We start from the raw sequence: 24,091 nt of genomic DNA, 5'->3' as shown, positions 1-24,091 counted from the left end.
CTGGCTGAGGAGGTTAGGAGGTACAAACCTCTATAATCCCTCTCTGAGGGAGTACACAACCAGATGGCAATTCATTCATGGAGAGAGATAGATAGCACCCACTTATCCACTGAAGAGTGTCTGAAGACAAAAGATTTTCGATGCAATCCTGAACTGAATCTTTTTCATGAATATTGACGTCACTCCATCTCTCATGTATATTTTAGCTCATACAGTATCACCAACCCTCCACACACTCACATCCGCACACTCGCACACTCATACGCACACTCATACGCACGCACGCACGCACAAATCTGCCCACCAATCTATGAGTGGTGGGCAATAAACTGTGGGGTAATAAACTGTGATCTAGGCCAGTGGTGGAAAGTAACATTACATTTACTCAAGTATTGTACAATTTAGAGGTATTTTTACATTACTGGAGTATTTCCAATTTTCAGTACTTTTACTTCTACTCTACTACTTCTCAGAGGCAAATATTGTGCTTTTACTCCACTACAATTATTTGAAAACTTTAGTTACTACTGTAGTTACTTTGTAGATTTTGATTATTATTATAAAACATACAATTAACCACTTCAGCCGTATGTACATTTCGGCCATTTAAAATAGCAGATCTACAAGCTCACAATGCATCGCGATGTGACGCATTGTGAGCTTGTAGGCCTGCTATTTTCAAAAGATTTTTAAACAATGGAAAACTTGTGAAATGGGACATTCTGCATAATGAGTACTTTCTACTTTTGGTACATTAAGTACATTTTGATACCAATACTTTTGTACTTTTACTCAAGTCAATTTTGAATTCCGGACTTTTACTTGTAACAGAGTCTACATTGCAGTATTTATACTTTTACTTTAAAAAAAGTAAAAATTGTGAGTACTTCCCACCATGGGATCTGGCTCTGTCTGTACAACTCCTCCACATAACTATTCCGCTGCTCTTCGTCATCTTTCTTTCATCTGCTCATGTCTCATTTGTATTATCTCTCTCTCTCTCAAGCCTGATTTATATAAACCTACAAGCTCACAGCGTGTGTCAACGTGTAGAGCTTGTAAATCTGCTATTTTCCGCACAAGGCACTGTTGCGTAAGACACTGTCGCACTTATAAATGAAGCATTTCTCTCTCTTGCTCTCGCTCTCTCTCTCGTTGTTTGTGTCTCTGTCTGAGTCTCCTAGGTCCTGCCAGCTTTGGTGTACTCTTTTTCAATAATGTTCCTTCTTTGTTCTTTCATCCATCTCAGTACTGTATATATATATATCTTTTCTGTTTGGAGAGTTCAAATGTGACTTTTAATGTACAAGCATGTTCTATTCTATTTGTTTATAGCATTTTATATTTGTTTCTATTATAATTGTATTATGTCCTATTCTTTTATTTATTTATTTAAAATGGGGGGGGGGCTTTTCTGCATTGTGTGAGCTTGTAGATTGGCTATTTTAACATAACATAAGGCTTAATTTGTTAATGTACGTTTTGTAATAATAATCCAAACCAGCAAAGTACCTATCCTATCCTATATTAAAATTGGCTACTGGGAGGGCCGGCCGGCTGGCAGGCGAACCACGTTACTATGACTCAGCCATAACCTCAAACAAATCCGATACACCCATATAGTATAGGCATGTCACTATGACTCAGCCATAACCATAAACAAACTTGATACGTCCATATACAGTATGGGCATAAATGGAGACCCGGTTGTCCAGAGCCACAGATCCAACCGCTGTGCCCATATATGGTCATGTGCATATGTGGGACCAAACTCTAGATGTGAGGACCACATAGTGTCCCGAACCTCCAGTAACTAAAGCTGCAAGTAATTGTAGTGACGTAAAAAGTACAGTACTTGAGTAAATGTACCTAGTTACTTTCCACTACTGCTTTGGTGCTGTCCATTCTTGCTCTCTCACACCATCTCTCTCTGCACCCACATATCCCCTGCTCCCACTGGCTGCCTGGCTGTCTCTCCCTCTCTGTCCATGCTCCTCCGTCTTATAAATATGAATACTGTCGATATCTGGACGCTGCATGTGTGTTCCAAGAAATCAAAGGAATGACAGGTTAACTGGAATGACCTCTTAGAGGCCATAATATCCATGACAACCAGAATAGTTACAATGGCGGAATTTAGGGGAATACACAAGTGTAGGAGGGGCTTATTTGACTAACTCTGTCTACTTTGTGTTACTAAGGAAACATACATGTACTGTACCTTAATTGCCTCTTTGGGCTTACTATGGAAATGGGGATTCTTACCAGGAATGTGTTTTAAGTGCATACGCTTTGTTACGTTGCTAATCCTTGGAAGACAGAGCTGTTCACATTGTGCAATGTGTTTTCATCTGGACAATAAAGCTCACTTCACTTCCAGTGGAAACTTTCCTCCTCCAAAATAAATAAGTAAGTAAATAAATAAACAGTATACACACACACATGTGCACACACGCACGCACGCACGCACGCACGCACGCACGCACGCACGCACGCACGCACGCACGCACGCACGCACGCACGCCTTGGTGAGAACCCAAAGAAAGATACAATTACAGTACAGTAGATGAAAATACTCCTGGAAGTATTGGTCATGTCTGTGCACTAGATGGAATAAAGAACACATGTGATAGAACGTTTGTGAACCTCAAAGTCTACAGCTAAAATGGTCAAAACTAGTTTTGTGTCCCCAAAAAAGTAAATTAAAAAGGGGCAGAGAAAAATGTAAAGCCACTGTTCTTTAAAACTGGCTTTTCCTATCAACGCCCTCCAATCCATGCTTGTATATCCAAAATCATCACATCGCATTGTTACAGTAGCTTGAGAATCTGTTATTTTTGTCGTGCGATGACGTATTAGGCTTTAGGCATGCTGTCTGTCTTTTGAGGGTTTTTGGAGGCTTATTGTGCTGGGATTTGCATGATGTCATCACTATGCTGGTGGGCCCCGTTTCCTCAGGCAAATACACACGCACTTGCACACATACAGTACACCAACGGGGCCCCTCCAATCCCTATGACTCATCTTTGCTCCTCTCTGACGCAAGAGCATAACTGGATCACCACCCTTTATACACCCCCCTCTCTCTCTCTCTCTCTCTCTCTCTCTCTCTCTCTCTCACTGACATTCAAGGTGGGACGGATGCCGTCACTCTCGTCTCATCTCCCTCTTTATTGGATTTGGTGGGGTGCACCTACATGTACAGTCAAATGTTGTTCTCTTCTCTCTCGCTCTCCCACATCTCTCTCTTTATTGGATTTCTCGGGGTGCACCTACATGTCTGTGTTTGTTCAGTGACTGTTCCCCAGGCGGTCCAGATCTTTCCTCTCCATTTCTCACCATGTGTATTTTCTTTTGCTGCTCCCTTGCTATCTTTTTTTGGTGGGTTTTGTTTATTTGTCTAATTGGCTACCTCTTTGGCCTGTTGCCCATTTTCTTCTCTCTATCCAGCTGCTCCCTCTTGCCTCTCTCCATCTCTGCCCTCTCTCTCTCTCTCTCTCATTCCAGCTCTTTCTCTCCTTTCATCTCTTTCCCTCCCTCCCTCTCTAGTACTACCACTCTGCCTCCTCTCCCGCTCTCTCTCTCTCTCTCTCTCCCACTCGCTCCCTCTTTCCTGTAGTGGTTCGGCATACTAATCACAAGTTGTTTGATTACTTTTCTTCCAGAGAAACATTGGATTCAACTGCGAGGCTCACCGCCGCCGCTGCCTTCCGTTCGTTGCTATGGCTACTGTCTTGGCGGTTAGTTTACTGAGAAAGGGGTGAATGCGAGGGAGGGTTGGGAGGGGGGGGCAGATAGGGGTGGAGGGGTAGGGGGGGGGTGGTACTGGGTACAGTGTCGTCATACAAAGATATTACAAAAGACACCCACAGGCGGAGGAGAGAACCTTCATCTTCATCCTCATCGTTTCTGTCCTGAAGAAACCTCTTCCATATGGTCACATTTTCACAAAATGCAGGTTGAGTACAGCGATTTCTGGGGTTCGCCCATGTAGCCCACTGGTTCCCAACCCCATGTGGCCGTGAGGGTATTGCAAGTGACTAGTGAGCCCCCAAATGACTGGCAAAACACTAATTTTTTTGTATGATAATATAACATTAAAGGACGACTTCACTTCACCCTTCTTCAATTGGTCCTCACTAATGCTCATGATAAAATGGTAAAAAAAAAAATCTACTTGGTCTGTGTGTCATAGGAGGGCTGTGGACACCCCGCCTACCAGTGACATCATTAGAGACAGTTTTTTTTTTTTCAAACAAGATTAAAAAAATATATATTTAGATTTTTATTATCACGAAAGCAATATAGCTTCCATTATAGCATGATAACTTTCCAGGAATAGAAAGCCTGCAGTTTCTATTAGCTTGGATTCCCTATCGATTATGTCACTGGTGGGCAGGTTTCTGAACTGTCCACAGCCCTCTTCTGAGACACAGACCGAGCAGACAAAAAATGTACCATTTTATAATGACCATTAGTGAGGACCAGTTATATGAAGATAGGTTGACAATTGGTGAAGTCGTCCTTTAACATTAAAACATGATACCAATAAATATGAACTTAAAGTATACTACGTGGGTTCCATTGATCCAAGGTGGAACACAATCGATTGATTGATCATTAAAAAATAAACATGCTCTGGAAATGCACCTGTCTGACCACTTAACAGTTAGATGGGTGGGCCGCGAATTCTTTTGAGATTTTCAAGTGAGCCCTGATCCAGAAGAAGGCTGAGAACCACTGATGTAGCCTACTGAATATAAGAAAAATATTTTATTATGCAGCTTGGTGGTATGGTCATGAATCATAAACCATATTCCATTTCACCATATCTCCATCTCAAAAGGCTCAAATACCTGTGATAATATCACAAAATTGGTATACCAATTTTATCTGGGATAATGAAGGCACATTTTCCTTCTTGACGTTTTTTCCCCCCCACATACAAATCTACACTTATATCTACCTGCATTGAAAGGTATTCATTGGGACGTAAATATGCATTTTCTCTATTTACTGTGATCAAACTCAGTGGTATAAAAAGCACTTACTGTAGCAGTGCTTCAGATGCTGTCAGGTGCTTGTTTGTAATTGACCTACGATTTAGCGTGCAGAAACCCCCTTTGAGATAATGCTATTATTATGTGATGATGTCATGTATAATCGTTGCTGTCGGGCAGAAACCTTATATCTCCATAATTCAACGTTTCATATTTTGTCATAAATTAATGTTGTACTTCATCATGCAAGAGTGTTGCACAAAAGTAGGGAAAATAGCAGATCTACAAGCTCACAACATGTCACATCAGCTATTTTCACTATTTTATTACATTTTTTAAATAGTGATAAAAAAAGGTATCGGACATACAGTACAAGGTTTCCACCCAATAGCGACGATGTATGCATGCATGGTACAATTGAAGTGACCACCAGATGGCATATAGACTATTATTGTTATCATTACTGCTGAGAGAGGGGCCACAGTTTCCATTGTGTCCTTCAAAGTCTGCTCCCTCTCTCCATGCGTCCCGTCACAACCACATCCTGAGTGTTAATAAAACTCTGAGAGTGTACAAATTGACCCATAAGGGTCAAATTGACACGTTGCTGTGTTCCTCTCTCTTTCTGCCTTTTCTAGCTCCCTGTCATGGTCAGTCATGTCAGCGTGTGACAGCTGGACAGCAGAGAGGTGCAGGGACAGTCACTATCAATCAATCAGCATGTATTATGAAATATTGGCCTTTTTTTTATAGTGACAGAATGCTGTACAGAACATAAACATACTCACTGCTGTCCTTTAGACCCTATAGTCACCTTGGCAGGCTGTTTCCTGGCCCCGCAAAGTACACGCTACACACACAAATGTACGTCTTCTACACGCACGCGCATACGCATACACACAGGCACACGCACGCGCACGCGCGCGCGCGCGCGCACACACACACACACACACACACACACACACACACACACACTGTGAACACCCACACACTTCTTGTCCCCTTTTGCTGTCCATGATAAAGCTGCTTCTACACACCCTCCGTGCCGGATGTCTAAGTGTGGCATGTGTGTACTCTATGTTTGTCCATGTGTGTGTGTGGGTGTGCACACTCAGTCGGAAGTGTTGGGTCAGCTTGTGTTACACCCCGCTGGCTGTCCCCTGACACTTGACCAATGGAAAGCCACTTCCTATAGTATTAATGGGCCCCATTGTAAATGTATTAAACATTTACAGTATTAGCGATGGCAGCAGTTCCCGCTCTATCTTGCATTATGCTACATGTACACCCAGTATTGATGTGCCATCTATATCGTTGCTGTCGAGCAGGAACCTTGTATCTCCATGTTTCAACTTTTTATTCGGAAAATGAATGCCCTAATTCATCATACAAGGGGGTCGGACAAAAGTAGTGAAAATAATAGATCTACAAGCTCACAGTTGGTATAAAAAGGTATTATAAATGGTTTTAGCGCTATGGTTTAAAGTAATTGATGAATAGTTCCAGTATTTCTTTATTGTCTCCACCAGGCCGAAGACTATGTTTTGCACCGTGTGTGTCCGTCTGTGAACAGCAAATCTCCGGCACAGCAAAATTCTCCCTGGATGCCAGAGCAGAACCTCTGCCCCAATTTTTATAGCGCCACCAGGAGGCCGATTCTTGCAAAAAAAAAAACATTTTTTGATATTACTCCTACAGATTTTGTCCAATCATGCAAATCGATACACAGTATCTCTATAGTAATCAAACTAAACAAGTCTTTCAGATCCTGATTGGCTAACATTGGCTTCCAAAGTTTGCAGCCAATTGCAGGAATGGTCCGTTTTGAACAAAATGCCTCAAATCATGAACAAAGCGTGCGATTGTCGTGAAACTTTGCACGCACATTGCCACTAGGCCGAGGAACACATGCCACCCTTTTCGCATTGTCCTGTTATATTGCCACCAGGAGGCCGAAGTTTGCTAATCAAATTGTTTGATATTACTCCTACAGATTTTATCCAAACAGCAGGCAAATCGGTACACGTTATCTCTGTCATGTGATCAAGACGAATCTGTCAGATTTTTCATATTCCATCCTGATTTTTCGAATTTCGAACATTGTTGGCCCACAATAACCTACCTGACCTGGCGGAGACCTGTGCTCCGCGGAGCACTTTTTCTAGTTTTGCCATTGAATCATTCAGACTTCAGTAGCCACTAGCCAGTAACAACAGCACCATTAGGCTCAATTAGTGCCTGTTAGGTTACTGTAATATGGTCTACCTACGGTACATGATGGGACCACGTGTGTGTGTGTGTGTGTGTGTGTGTGTGTGTGTGTGTGTGTGTGTGTGTGTGTGTGTGTGTGTGTGTGTGTGTGTGTGTGTGTGTGTGTGTGTGTGTGTGTGTGTGTGTGTGTGCGTGTGTGAGGAAGCACATATGTGTGGACGCAGAGGTGCAAAGTGTGAACATTTACATTTGAAGTACAGACAGCTGAGGGAGAGCGGAAAGTGCAACGACGCCGGATATTGTCAGCAGAAGTCTCACATTTTATTTTTCTGTGTTTAAAGTTTTTCCCTGCAACTTGTATTACTTTGTTGTGAAGATGTTTTGGCATACTAAAGGCTACAACCACATTTAACTCGAGCAGACCACTGTATGTTTTATTGAAGAACCATTGCATGATAGTTATCTTAATCAGTACTTATTCAGATGGTTTGGAAGTAGAAAATACATAATATTACACAATGTTAACAGTTATGTAAATAAATTGCAAAATAAATGTAACTGTAGTCAATTACAAAGACAAATGTGTAAAATAGATTATACTAATCAAAAGCAGTGATGAGGGTTACATTGAAATATCTATAGACAATAATGCCTTTTGTGGACATGATAATTGATAATTGATTTAACATCAGCACATGCCATCCTGCATTGATGTTATATTGTGCTGCAGAACATCAAGAGAAAGATTCTTGATGGTGAACAACTAATACACCTGTTATTATGTGTTGCACTTTACCTGTTTTTATCTGATCATACTGTATACACTTATCATGGTTTAAAACATTTTTGAAAGTAATCAATCCTATTACATTACAGGTTGCATTGACAACTACTCTTACCTGAACCTCTACTGTGTTGCATTCTCAGTGGTTTGGCTGCTATGACACCTGAATTTCCCTCTGGGATCAATAAAGGTGTATCTTTCTTATCTCATCTTATCTTATCTTATCTTATCTCGAAATGATTATAGTACTTATTACAATTTTAGGAGGGCAATCAGCAACTTGTAAAATTAGTTACATTTCAAAAGTAACCTTCCCAGCACTGCTTATTCATGCAGAATAGATAGTCCTAGAATAGACACTCCTATAAATGAAGTTATTTTATATCTGTAGAGTGCTGACCTAAAATAGCATGCTACAGTACTTATCTACACTTTCCTGGAGTCCTTCCAGTCTCATGCTCATGCAGGAGGGGTGCAGAGAGGGGGCCCATGCAGAAGGGTGGAGGGAGGGAAAAGAGGGGCCATAAAAGAGATCGACACATACACCTACCCTGTAGTAGTCCGTACTGTAGACATCCCTGGACATCCCGAAGTCTCCAATCTTCACCAGCAGATTTTCACCCACCAAACAGTTCCTGTTGAACAATACTGTCATGAGTACACAACAGAAAACAGCAACAAGCGGCACAGGATGGTACACATGTATCCATTATTAACCATATTCATTTCACACTGCGGCCATTTGCTCTTATGTCATATTGGAATATTGGAATATAACATACGAGCAAAATGGCTGCCGCTAAGATTATGGTCAATGGAAGTCACATTTTCTCCATATTTGCCATTCGTCATCCATGTTTGCTATTCCGTTTTTGCAGTTGTTTGGAAAATCCTGCAGTATCAATACAGGACACATGCAGAAACGCAGGCAAATTGCTTTTGTAACGGATACAGACACGGAGCCCATCATATTTCTAACAGCTACACGGATTGCTTCAGCATATAACATGTGGTGACTGACAAACCTGGTGGCCAGGTCGCGGTGTACAAAGTGTTGTGACGCCAGGTAAACCATGCCAGCTGCTATCTGCTGGGCGATATGCAGCATCTGAGACTGTGTGAGCTCCACGCGTGAGCTGTTCTGGCCCTCTGCCATCAGAACCGCATCTGGACCATGGGCCCTGCAAGGGAAAGAGAGGAGTTTTTAAATGTGCACTTTGCAACAGCGCACGACTGCACATACAGTATGAATTGAAACATAGGTTTGAACAGGAAATGTAACTTAAAAATCCTTGTGATATAATTCTGTTCCGTCAAGGTTTTTTTGGTTAAAAAGTGAAAGCTCTATATTCCGATAGTAATCATTACTAGAGAGTGTTTGTTCAGTGACAATGTCTTCCCGTCTTTCCAGCTCATTAGTAAACAGAAAACACATTTTCAGGTTCGGATTATACCCATTTTATCCAATCAGGAGAGAGAAGCCCACAAAGATCACTTATCAGTTTCAATTTTATATTGTTCTAATTCCAATTTCGCCAGCTCTTTTTGTTTTATTTCCATCAATTTCACTTGTTTATCCTGTATACTGTATGCGTTCTCTCTCCTGATTGAATAAATGTGGTATTCCCGAACTGAAAATGTATTTTCCGTTTACTAAAGAGCTGGGGAGATGGAGAGACCTGTTAATGAATAAACAACACTCTATAGCAAGGATTGCTATCGGACTATTGAGTTATTTGGCGTGATGAAGAATAGGGTCGTACCTGAGGAACTTGTTGAGGTCCCCGTGCTTCATGTATTCAAACACCATGATAAGAGGGTCGCTCTCCACACACACACCGTAGAACGTCACAATGTGCTCGTGCTGGAGGTTTGTCAGCAGCTCAGCCTCACGATGGAAATCCTTCCTGGCGTTCTCACTGGCCTCTTTGAGAGTCTGAAACACACACACACACACACACACACACACACACACACACACACACACACACACACACACACACACACACACACACACACACACACACACACACACACACACACACACACACACACACACACACACACACACACACACACACACACACACACACAGGTGGCAGATATGGTGGTACGTAAGTGATATTCCAATAAACTTATAATGAAAAGGACACAAATTATGAGCCAAACACAAAAATACACGACCAACAATTCATCATTTTCAGTGAGCAGTCAGTCAGTTCTGATTTCTTTGGCTCATGTCCACTGTGAAAAAGCTGTCAGTGGCTTATTTCCAGTAAAAGTGAGTTATTGCAACTCGCCCTGCACAATCTGAAATTACTGGCACAGAGCAAGGAACGATACAATGGCAGCACAAAGAAATGAGGGCATTTTATATTAATGCAAGTGATTACAATGTACAATAATGTTTACATTTGTTATATTCCCTGGTCCCCTTTGAAACTAATCTTTGTCTCACTCGCCATGAATAAGGGAATCTGTCATGATGCTTGTATAACACAAGCAGCTATGGTGAACAGAAAGAGTGTTTCAGGAAATGAAAGTGATACAGGGCCCATATTCATTTCGCATCTACAGAAAAGAAAATATAGAAAATTTGTCTCGTGCTACATGAATAATTGATTGCCCTCGGACTGTATGTGACATGGATATACGTTTGCGCTCCACCTTGACTGTGTGTGTGTGCGTGTGTCAGTGTTTCTGCCTGTACTAACAGTACTGGTGTAAGGATCCTATTACAAATATAGGTCTAAAGGACAAAGAGGAGATGCTAAGAAAGCTATGGGAAGGAAGCGACTAAAATGGCCCCTGTAACCTTTTGACCAGAATGCTGAGATGCCAGAAAATGAGACATACCGTAACTCCACCCTCTAATATTCAGCCAATCAGGTATCTCGAAACAGAGGCTTGGTCATGTACATTACAGGATGTAATATGATGCCACATGATGATGTTTATGTGGGATTCTTACAGAATACATGCAGTATGTAAACTTACACGCTAATCTCAAATTTGAAATACAAGTGCTATGTCCTATAGATATGACATTCGATCCTGGTTACTTAAGCTATGTCTGGACGCAAAATGGGACGAGGATGAACGGCTGATAAATTTTACGGAAAATTGTATTTTTTTGTTTATTCCACTGCTGCAAAATGTCAGCCTTCTAGAGCACTGTTTCCCAAACACTGCGTCGGGACCCAATTGTGGGTCACGGACCCATTTTATGGCTCACAAGAAAATATCCTTGCATAAAAAATGACATATATTGTTTAAAAAGATTTTCAAAAGTTGTAAATATTATACAATAATATTGCAGTTTTAATTTAATAAAAAAAAACATAAATGAAAAAAAGAATGTTATAAATAAATACAGAAATCAAAGAAATTCCATAAATTTCCCCCCAAAAAAGATACAACTTTTAAGAAGTAGTGAAAATAGCAGATGTACAAGCTCACAACGTGGCGCGAAGCCACGTTGTGAGCTTGTACATCTGCTGTTTTCACTAGTTTGGGTACCACATTTTCCTTTTGGGTCTTGAGCTAAAAGGTTTTGGAACCACTGTTCTAGAGTCTATGTAAATTATATCTGACTATTGCAGGTACGCAAAAAATAGCAACAACAAAACAAAAAGTTCAGTCATAGAGTCAGCTATTGTGCAAAGAAATCACAAATTATCAGCTTAACCAGTTTTAATCCGTGTGTTGAGCAATACATTCAGATTAATGAGCAACATTAAGTCGGGGACTATTACGGTAAGTTGCAGAGAACTCCTTGTTGTTCCATGATCCACCATTGTGTTCTGACTCACTGAACTCAATGTCACATTAAATCCCAGGCGCAAAGCCACAATATTGTGCTCTTAGTCATCCCTTCTACGCACATTCAAATCCCCGGAGAAATAAAAGGCAATCAACAATCCGTAGCGTGTGAATGTACTGACACATATGCATGTGTTAAGGTCCACTGCCGGAACATTATTGGAAATGCCACGTGTGTATGATGGATGGTATGCGCAGTGACTGTGTGTGTGTGTGTGTGTGTGTGTGTGTGTGTGTGTGTGTGTGTGTGTGTGTGTGTGTGTGTGTGTGTGTGTGTGTGTGTGTGTGTGTGTGTGTGTGTGTGTGTGTGTGTGTGTGTGTGTGTGTGTGTGTGTGTGCGTGTGTGTGTGTGCGTGTATGCGCGTGTGCACGCGTGCGTGTGTGTGTGTGTGTGTGCGTGTGTGTGATCGATGTCACCCCTGTGTATAATATGACCATAAACCTCACTGCTGTATTATGGCTGACTGCCGGCTGATTGATAGTAGCCAGTAACAACAGCACCATTAGGTTCGATTAGTGCCTGTTAGGTTACTGTAATGTGGTCTACCGTACAGTACATGGGACCACATGTTTCTGTAATGTTCTGTGTGTGTGCGCGAGGAAGCACGTAAGCGTGGGCGCAGAGGTGCAAAGTGTGAACACTTACACTCTTAAGTAAGTACAGACACCTGAGGGAGAGCGGAAAGTGCAACGACGCCGGATACTGTTTGCAGTATGAGGGCCAACGTGAAGGATGCCGAGGAAGGCTGTCAAATGGCTCTTATCAACCACGAAGGGTCACCCAGAACCTTCCATAAGCTGAAATGTTCCAGAACCCGTGAAGTTCTGTGTTTTTTTTTCCTGTTTCCATATTAACCAGAACTACCCCTGGAGGGGGAGGTAAAAAAAAAAACGTATAAAAACAAGGCTTGCAGCAATTTTGGCTATTTTTGAAACATTTTGAAACTATAAGTTCTGAGTTCCCAGAACTCAGGTTTAGTACTACATCCTGAGCTGGGTCCAAACTAGGTTCTGAGAACTTTATGCGAAAGTGAGCCGTAGCGTATGGAAACAAATCCAGAACCCGTGAAATACGGTTCACTTAGTTCTTGTAGTCGAAAAGAGACAAAGAAATGGAGGTGCAGAATGAGGGCCAACGTGAAGGATCCGGAGAAAGGGAGTCAAAGAGGAGTCAAATGTTAATTTAAATCTGAGAGGGTACAAAGGTAACATTTATAGGCATTTGTACATTAAAGAGTTCAATGAACTATTTGCTGTACCTGCTGGCCATGGCCATATACACTCCTATTACTTATAATGGTAATAGAAATCTGATGCCATTATCACTACAGCGGCTGTGAGACGAAAACAATTTCCTTTCTCCTTCTGAACCCATACTAATGTAAAAACAAAATGAAAAAGAAAATCTGAAAAAAAGTAAAAAAAGTAAAAGTAAAAAAGTGAATAAATAAATGATTCTCATCTCGCCATCAAAGCTGCTTCGTAGATATTTGCTAAGCATTTCTTTCATTCGCATAATTTGTCTATTTTTATGGCCTTTTAAAATCCAAGCTCTCAAATTACTTGGGATTCAGGTACCATCCAAGCGCTACAGTATGAACTAAAGTAAGGAAGTATAGAGGCATGGAGGTTGGGGTGCGGGTGGGGTGGGGTGGGGTGGGGAGTCATGTATAGTTAATGAGAAGTTCTCCACCAATAAGGTCTAGTTTCACCGCAGACTGGCAGAGAGCATTCAAGGTGGAAGCATGAACGGATGGATGGATAGGATAGAAGGATGCCACTGACATCCTACTCCATGGGAAACCATTCAATTTGACCCCGGAAGTCGGCGGTTTGAGTGTCATTGAGTCTTTCGCTAACCCAGAAACTCTTTAACAAAAGGGTGTTTGGTTGAGAGCAGATAGAAAAAGCAAAAATATTTAAATTGAAGATTTTCACCTATAATGCCCAAAACAGGGATGTCAGGTTGAAAGGCAGTTAAAATATATATATTTTAGGGTATAGAATTTGCCTCTGTATTGGGAAATGAGTGCACACAAAGTACTGATAATAGTAAATTATAGGTAAGTATAGTGTGATATAATGTGTAACTGGACTTGTGCCACGGCCCACGGCACACCAGTGTGCCTCGGCCCACCGTAGTGAACCACACTATACAGACCCCTATATGAAAGGATGTAATGTAATTTGCAGAATGTTTCAAATATATCTCATATATCTTGTCAGCAAGGGCTGCAGGGCGGCCATAGCTGAGTGGGTAGAGAGGCCACCTGGGAATGGGATGGTCGCCTCTTCGACCTTTGGCTCGCCAAGACTACATGTAGACAATTAACCCCGAACAATTTCCCCTGTGTGCTCATCTGAGCAGCCATCTACTGGGTGAAATGATAAAAAGCAATTAACCCCTCCCATGGGAACCAGAAAGTACTCCTTTTCCACGACAGGTAATAATTTAAACTCCAGCATTTAATATCATGCCAACAAACATTTGATAACAATTGGAATGTAGATACCTAATATTGCACCGGCTTGATGTTGAATCTACTGTATGTTTTCTTCAGGGAAGAATATGTTGTATTCTATCACTTTTTGCAACATAATATAATAGAATTGTCACTGCTTTGAAGGGTTTTGCTTAATGATCGGATACAGAATGTAAAATCTGTGGGTGCCTAATAAACAAATGTACCAGCACATTTTGAACGTAATACCAACATACTGTGTACTGTAGATTATGCACTTTTAAACTGTTGCTGCCACATGAAAATATCAACATTGCAATTAGTTTAAATGTCATTCAATTAATTCCTCAATTTACATCTAGTAAATGTCATGACTTGGGGGACCATGACACATACTGTGTGTTCATTATAAACCTAGAATTTCTGTACATTCATTTTGTTTACTGCTGAAAAGCCCTTGAGAAGTACACAATAAAATCTGATTTTAACGCAGAGAGTGTACAAATGGAACCAAATGGACCCATTACATTTGTACACTCAAATTAAAACACTCAGGGCTTTACAGCAGGTTATTGTCATTAAACAACAGCAATATATAGGTAATAAACCTATATCAAATGTATGACCATAGTAAATAAAAATAATTCAATTAACTCTGTGACTGCCGGCGACGCGTTATCGAGTCAATTGCTAGTTTGTCCACTTGGCCGCCGACGCGTTAAGGTCCTTACACACCGGGGCGATTTTTTCGTGCGAATAATGCGTTTTTTTTTTTAAAACCTTATAAAGTCAATGGCTCCGTACATGGAGCGAAAAAGCGAAAAAGCGAAGCGAAAAAGCGTCTTTTAATTATTCGGAACGAGTCCGAATTTTGCGTATATTCGCTATATTCGCCGGTGTGTAACAACCTTTAGACGCGCGTTTGTAATTATTGTTATTTTAGAGAAGATCACGGTCTAATCTTGAATCCGAAGGGAGCAGTAAAACTGTATCACTGTAGCAAACGGATACGGAAATAATGGATTTAACGTCATTCCGTTCCCGTCGACTCCACGTTCGTATTTTTTTTCTTTCGCCTGTATCACTGCTCTTTTTTTTTTGGGCATTTTTCCGAGGAGATGCGTGTTTCCAACGGCCTGTAGCGAAGGGGACACTAGCTCCGGATGCAATGTTTTGCATCCGGAGCAATAGTCAGAGACTCCTGCTCCGGAAACACACAGTGAATCGATCGATAAATATGGATCTAAACTTTTATGACAACTTTAAAACTACTAAAAACACGAATTCGCTTGGCACTGGGTGAGCACATTATGAAAATACTCTGGCAGTCAAAGAGTTAAAATGATTATGAATAATTATTAACAAGAATTATTCACAATTAAAACATTTAAAATAAATATTTAATGCTAATTAGCTTACCTTGACAGCCACCAGTATCTTGTCTTGGTCAGGGGAGAGGTTGTAACACTCTGCCAGGAACACCTTGCCAAACGCCCCTTCTCCCAGCTCCCTTTTCAGCACTATGTTATGCCTCTTGATGTGCTGGACAACTGAGGGTTAAAGACAGAGATGGAGAGGGAATTGAGTTGTCATCACGTCTATAATTTATCATGTCTATAATTTATTTTAAATGTATTTATGAATCCAGCATAATCCTTTGGTATGCTCCATTTGCAGGACGATGTTCAGTGTTTTATTTGAACTCTTTTGAGTGCATTCCATTGTGACTTTCTACAGTAGCATCGCCGGTCTCACCCTGCTCTTCTTCTTGGCACAACTCAGGATACTCTCTCACAAACACACACGCACGCACGTGCACACGAACAGCACATGCACACGCAAATACTCTCACAAACTCACACACACACACACACACACACACACACACACACACACACACACACACACACACACGCACACACACACACACACACACACACACACACACACACACACACACACGCACACAAAGCCTAAAGTCGTCAACAAACCAACTCAGCGGTCAGTTGCTAAGTAACTTCTTGTGATTCTATGCCCGTTAATTTTCCGAATGCTTGGCATCTCACAGTGGGGGAGGGGCAGGGGTGTAGGGAGGGTATAGGGAGGCCACTGGCAGCAGCAGCTTACTGCCACACATTTTCAGCCAATTCTTAGGTTCTAAATAGCGCAGGCAGCAAAGTGGCTCCCATATTACAACGTAGCCAAAAACTCCTCTTTTACCAGAGGCTGTGAAGGAGTATGATGCCCTGGCCTCGTGTTCACTTCGCCACATGAATCTGGGCACGTCATACTAGGCAAACATTCAGCAAAAATATGTGAACACACATCGATACGAAAATAGCCGATCTACAAGCTTAGGGTTAAAGTGGTTATAAGACAGACCTCTTCCTGCGTAGTAGCATGAATACATTTTCATCTATCGTCCGCAAACAAAAACATAATGCTGTACACACACTTGAACACAAATCCATCCAACAACATAGTACACAAACAAACATACAGTACTCACAGCACCCAGCACACAGCACCTGCCACACACAACATCCTAACACACACACACACACACACACACACACACACACACACACACACACACACACACACACACACACACACACACTGATAAACATGCAAGCATGCGTCCTTGAACACACACACACACACACACACACACACACACACACACACACACACACACACACACACACACACACACACACACACACACACACACACACACACACACACACACACACACACACACACACAGTCTGTGTCCACACCAGGACTCCAACAGCTGAGATTTATCTGTGATGTGATTAAGAGATGCATTTGAAGGAAAGCTCTCCACTCACAATATCACATTAGAGCCCAGCTAGACTCTCAGAAGCTGCATCGATCTACACCATAACCTACTGAGAAACACCATAACCCAATATTCCACAGACAGAGAGACAGGGACAAAAGAGAGACAGAGAAATGGAAAGGAAGGGGGAGAGAGAGAGAGAGAGAGAGAGAGAGAGAGAGAGAGAGAGAGAGAGAGAGAGAGAGAGAGAGAGAGAGAGAGAGAGAGAGAGAGAGAGAGAGAGAGAGAGAGAGAGAGAGAAACAGACTGGGAGTAAAAGAGAGAACCAAGTACTTATGTATGAGTGTGGTGGAGGGAAGCTACTATACTATAAATGTATGTGTGTTTGTGTCCAGCATGAGCACACACACATTTGTATAAGTTTGTGATATGTGTGTGACTGTGTGTGGTTACATAATATACGTTCCTGTACACATGTGTGTGCATGTGTGTTCATGTTCGTCCCTGAAGACACAGACAACATCTTGCTTTCCAAAACAACATTAGGTCAACGATCTCTCTACACCCACAATTCCCTGTGTTAATACTACACACCATGAATTCAGATCCCACAAGTCAACTGCTGACCGTTTTAAACAACTCATTATCTCACCACACCATTCCCTGCTGTGGTCATCTAATAGGAGTATATACCCCATGGTCATACCCCACCTTGCACCAGTCCCACTTAATAATCAACCTCAATAAATTAATGTCTGGAGACCAGCAGTTCCTTTCAACTTGTTGGTAACAGCTGTTTTGATTTCCTCCTTTTTGTATGGTTCTTCATGATGGTTGCACTGCAAAGCTGGTCTTGTATGGATAATTATCAGGATGTCACTGTAAACACTGGTCTAACATTAAAAAAATGTTTTGGAGAACACTATGCTGGTTAAAAAAGGCAAAGAAACACATGAGCTTTTTTTTTGTTCTTACACGTACACACCTTTTTAATACCTAAAAAAAAAAGAATAAAAAAAAAAGAAAAACCCCATTACTGTATCAAAAGTAATCAACAAACTATACTATACAAACTGGTCAAACATTGGGCAAATAATATAAGAAAAAGGAAAACAATTGTGAAAATACCCGATCTACAACGCCTGGTAACGCGAGGCGTTGTGCGTTTGTAGCACACAACACTGCTATTTTCACAATTCAAAGTCCAGTTCAAATATGATTATTTTGGGGGGTCACAGCCTGAAAAGGTTGAGAACCACTGCTTAATTGACCGGAGTCCCCCAGGGCGCACTATAGGGACCCTCCTGTTTCTGCTCTACATCCTCTAAATATCTTCGCCAAAAACAGCTGATCTACAAGCTACAAGCATGATGTCTGTGATATGCTCTGTGAGCTTGTAGATCTGCTATCTTTGCCAAATGCTCGCCCCCAGAAAGGGGACGCTAGGGTTCAAGTGGTTAATACACTTTAAGTCCTTTCTTTCTACACATGCACTATTTTCAAAAATGAGTAAAAAAGATGGGAAGTCCTGCTGTTTCTGAATGTCAGACATTTTGTCCCCCAGCTTTTAATCCATCGGAACTCATTTCAGATTCATATATTCCTGATTCACTAATAATTCCAGCACACAGGGCAACTTTTAATCAACAACTTTCAAAATGAATGTCAGGACATATTATTCTCCGTCTACCAGACATCATTCCCCTTTCCTTCTAGCTAAAGCTGCCTGTCCCTCATTTCACCCAGACTCTCTCCATCTCTTCCTCTTACCATCTCACACTACATAATCCCAGGTAGACAGGAAGGGACCGCACACTCAAAGAGCAGATGGACTAACCTTTTAACGCTTCATCAAACTTTATTTGCACGACATATTTTTGCCTTATAGCACCTGACAAAGCTTAGACTGATAGATAGATAACCAGTTTTATTCATGTTAGATGTGAAATGTCCTGCAATACCTGTCAAATTGCCAGGCCTTTAACCCATTAAGACCGGGAAAAGCATTCGTGTCATTTTGGATTTATTTGGCTATTCAAAAATAGCAGATATACATATAAAATGTTTCTATTTTTTTTTTGTCAAAAATAAGCTCATAGCACGGCACTCGGTGCCGTGCTATGAGCTTATTTTTGAAAAAAAAATTGAAACATTTTCAAAGCGAGAATTTATCAAATATTTTGTTCCAGGGACCTCCGGAAGCAAAGATTTGAGTTACAAATGTTTGCTTTATAAAATATATATTCAAAGATTTGCACACATTTTCAAAATGTGTTCCCGGATTGAATAGGTTAGTAAATTGCACTAAAATCCAGTCCAGACTGACAGGCAGAGTGTGAAAGCGGATTCAGACACGTGAAAACAATCACAGTATTGATGGATCGGGCAGATATCAGCCTTGGTGTGTTCATGCAGCTACATGGGCCATCTCAGAGCACTGACATCTGACAAGTTGGCTGAGATGTCACTGCTCTGCTGACGACAGGAAAACAGAATCCCCCGGCCGAAACGATCCGATCCCCCTGCCCATTTTGGTGATACTATTGAGAGCAGTATAATAATTGCTCTCTCTCTCTCTCCACACACACACACACACACAGACACACACACACACACACACACACACACACACACACACACACACACACACACACACACACACACACACACACACACACACACACACACACACACACACACACACACACACACACACACACATTTACTATTTCCCATCACCACCAGCCATTTAACTTTCACCACCGGCCATTTAACTTTCACCTCTACATGTGTAAATATCTCATTAAAAAAATCCTATTTTCCATCCTGTCCATTCCTCCCTGTGATAGCCTCCAGTACAGCTATCACTCCTTAATCATCAGCATCCAATTATTAATGTCCAGACACCATAAAGCTCCCTTCCATCGCTTAATGAATCACTGTCGTCCCACCCTCCTATCAGGCATCCCACCCATCCTTCATGACCGCTGCTCACACCTGTTAATCACCACACTCAAAGAATAATTAATGTCTACTGAAATTATATTCCCCATCAACCATCTCTCCACCCCTCGTTCTCCTGCCGTTTCCCCTTTCCATCTTTTCTCCTCATCGGTGTTGCCATGTCTGCTTATTATAAGCGACTTTGGGCTTGTTTTTCTGTAAAGTCGCTTTTATTGTTAGTTGCGGGTTGCGGTTTTTGGAGGGTTTGGTTTCCAAAGGCTTGCTTCCTAATGTTGTTGCTCAAACATGTTCATGTCAAGGACCCCCAAATTAATATGAATTTGTGGGACCCCCCATATGAAATTATTTTGTGCTAGAGACCCCCATACAAGATTTGTTTTTTCAAAAACATTTTTGTCTACAAGATCTACAAGCTCGTAGATTGGCTATTCTCAAATACAGTAGCTGATAAATTGCAGATGCTCATGTGGCCAATAGTCGCTTATTTTGGTCTTCTTTTCATAGACCTAGTTGCTTGTTTCTCTAGCAAGATCTGGCAACACTGATCCTCATCCATCCATCCATCCGTCCATCCATTCCTCCCTTTGGGGCCACCTTTCACACATTTCAGCTTGCTAAGCAATGTAATAAATGAATGGACTCATCACCCGTTTGTCTCTGTCCATCCTCGCTCTTTGTCTCTTTGTCTCCCATTGTGCATGTGTTTTCCCCAAAGCATGCGGCGCACACATAAGGCTTTGTATTGACAAAATGTCACAGAGTGTTAATGATGTGTTAATAATAACATGTGCTGTGTCATCTTAATACATCTTCAACAGAGGCTGTGTCATTTCTTAACACATTCCATCATGTCTTTACGTTGTGTGGTAGGTTCTTTAAAGGTTGCATCAGTTCTACAATGTGTTTAGTTTCATTTTCAGTGGGTTTTTTTTCACAATTTCTCAGTAATGATCAGTATCCTTTATCCTAGCCCACCCATTGCCCTGGGCCTTTTCACACACAACACACACACACACACACACACACACACACACACACACACACACACACACACACACACACACACACACACACACACACACACACACACACACACACACACACACACACACACACACACACACACACACAGAACACCAAAACAATGTCATCATATCCACCAAACAGACGCAACAATGGAGGGAGGTAGGGGTGAGATTTCAAACTTCAAATTTCTTTATTTCCCCTTCGGAACTTTGTTTGTGCAGTGGTTAAAAGACAACATACAGACACAATACACAGATACCCAGGTCCCTATAAAAAACACTACCTAACATAAACTACACTACTTAAAAGCATAATAGATAGATTTGTGCTCCACTGAGCACCCATTTCTAGTTTACTATGGAAAGGTAGTGCTTTCAGCACTCATGACCTGAAACAGGGACTTAATTCACCTCTTCTTAGCATCTCGCACCGACCAACTGAACCGACTAACACTCAAAGGGCTTAATTAATGCCGGAGCTCAGCTCCGGGACCTGCCTCCTACGCTCCGTTACCTCAAGAAGGTGCTTCATCACCTCAAATGCACGTACAATAGTTTTCCTATTGATTCCACGTTCACGTTTTCCCCTCCTTGACGCTTTCGGTGACCTGTAGAAAAAAAGAAATAATAATACAAATTCTGGCTCATGGGCCCTGGCACCTAATAATTTACAAATTAAGCACTGAACGCTCATCAATGTCACTTCAGAGCCCCGTCAACCAACCAGTGTATTCGTCAAACAAACATTATGGAGAAACTTAACAATTAAAATCCTATTCTTCATTGACCGGAGTCCCCCAGGGGTCTAAACTACAGCCCCTTCTTTTCCCCCTACAATAAATCGCTTTGCCGAAAATAGCCGATCAAGCTCACAACGTGATTAATATAGATGTTAATAATGCTAATGTCTCAACTTGACAAGCCAAATAAAGGTCAGCACTTTTTAAACACATCTCCGGTGGGCAAACACAACCTAAGAATCTTCTTGTACTGCACTTTTAACAGCGTGCTAAAGAGACGCGTGACAAATAGAGCATAGCGTTGGTTCTGGCAGGAAACCAGTCAAGCCGTGCCTCATCTCCATTAGCTGATCAGCCAATTCCTGCCAAGTCCTTCCCCATCAGCTGACGCTCAGCTGTCAGTCTGTCATTGGTCATTCATGTTATGGAGCGATCTTTATAATTGCTTCATCTTGCCCACTCCTGTCGCAGAATACACATGGCCACCCGCAAGCTCCTGCTAAACCCACCTCCGCTCCAGCTCCTCCTTTTTATGCTTGTCTGATTTGATCAATGTCAGTGTCTGATGTCATTGTCTGATGTCACTGTTGCTGCTGCTCTGTTTTGTAGTACACATGGGAGGGGTCGTCTTTGCATGCTGCTCACACCTGGCATTCTACAGAGCGGCCATAGCTTAGCTGGAAGAAGTCACGCCTCCCGGCCAGTGTTGCCAGATTATGACAGGATGGATGCGACACGTTGTGAGCTTGTTGATCGGCTATTTTCAAATAAAATATTGCGGGGAAATTATAATAAGCAGATCTGGCAACCCTGCTCCCGGCCCTCTCGGTATACTTTTTCATCCCGCAGGGGAACTTCCGTTTTCACCTTCACCCAGCTGAGCGCTGCCCGTAGAGGAGCGTGGAGGGGGAAGTGTCTTGCTCACTTCGACACATTGCTGAGGTCTGGAATCAAACCGGGGTCCTGTGGCTTCCCAGGCGGGCTCACTAACCATTCAGCTATGGCCACCCCTTCTTCATACATGTGCATGGAAGAGCAGGGCGATCCAGAAAAAGTCCCCGAACATATACGGTTGAATAAAATATGGAATATTGAAATGTTTTATTTTTGATCAATTGTATATTTTTTTGTGTTAGTTTGTTTCATTTTCTCCCCAATGTGGTCGTTCTGCCAATCTCCCCCGCCCCCCCATTGTTTACAGGCCCTGTCACTGCCAGCAGTTTGCAGACAACCACATGTCTCCTCTGATGCACATGGAGTCGCCAGCCGTTTCCTCTCCCCTGAGGAGTTTCACCAGGAGGGCTTAACGCGTGTGGCGGAACACTCCAATCCCTCTCGCTTCCGCTCCCTGAACAGGCACCCCAACCCAGTGGTTCTCAAATTGTGGCTCGGGACCCCCAGGGTGTGGGGGGTCCCCAGATGATTTGCACAATGTGCAACATTGTTTTCTCACTAAACAGTAAACAAACCAACATACAGTATACTGTATGTGTACTGTATATGTGACAAGTTAAGGACTTTTAAGACCTTTGTAATACCGATAAAATAAAATAAATATAAAATAAATAATACCATTACCGCGTCAAAAGTAAAATACTATAAAAATGGTCAAACATTGGCCAAGTTGTCAAATATTGCAAACATTATGAAATCTACAAACACCCAACGGCTCGCTATTTTCACAATATTTATCTGTGGAATCCGAGTCAAACTAAATGTAATGCCTCAACTCCTACAATTCCACGTGCTTGTCAGGGTAGGGGGTCCCCAGTTTAAATATGATTATTTTGGGGGGTCGCGGCCAACACTGCCCTAACCAGGGAGATGCTAAAGCAGCGACAGGGAACGTTAACTTGCACATTGTCTGTTGCTTGTTCTCACTACCTTTTTTAACACCGTTCACAGGTTGCAAGCCTCTGCCTTATTCCCACCCGGCCAATTGTGTTCATTGGAGCACCCCGCCAAGCCGGAGGCACCATGGAGGGATGGAATCACGGCCCAAGTGTTTCATTTTGATGAAAGTGTCCCTGAAAGAAATCACGACATGTTGTGCTGCTCCATCCGTGTCGGTTTGTCAACAGCGTGACATGCAGATCTGTGTTAAAAATGCACGCACGTCATCACAGCTCTTTTTATACCTTCTGAGAATTAATGCCACACCTGATGAGACATGTTATTTCTTGTCTCTCCATGCCTCTATCTCATTCCCTTTAGCTCTACACCTCCCTCTGTCCCACCCCCACCTACTATCTCCTCCTTTCTGGAGACTATGAGACC

General features: G+C 42.0%; 1 protein-coding gene across 1 annotated transcript in view; it reads right to left on the bottom strand.

The window, feature by feature from the left end:
• ntrk2a (neurotrophic tyrosine kinase, receptor, type 2a) overlaps window positions 1-24,091 on the bottom strand; it is a gene marked incomplete at its 5' end in the record, with an annotated part of 127,058 nt that overhangs the window by 19,586 nt on the left and 83,381 nt on the right. Inside the window, 4 exons of the mRNA XM_084055467.1 lie at window positions 8,540-8,630; window positions 9,021-9,176; window positions 9,759-9,931; window positions 15,699-15,829. Of these exons, the coding sequence (XP_083911593.1) occupies window positions 8,540-8,630; window positions 9,021-9,176; window positions 9,759-9,931; window positions 15,699-15,829 (551 nt within the window). The remainder of the gene's footprint in view (window positions 1-8,539; window positions 8,631-9,020; window positions 9,177-9,758; window positions 9,932-15,698; window positions 15,830-24,091) is intronic.

Source organism: Gymnoscopelus microlampas (assembly GCF_963454915.1).
Source record: "Gymnoscopelus microlampas genome assembly, chromosome: 4".
Classification (NCBI taxonomy): Eukaryota; Metazoa; Chordata; class Actinopteri; order Myctophiformes; family Myctophidae; genus Gymnoscopelus; species Gymnoscopelus microlampas.
The sequence above is the reverse complement of the archived record's forward strand: the minus strand, read 5'-3'. Positions and strand labels throughout refer to the sequence as shown.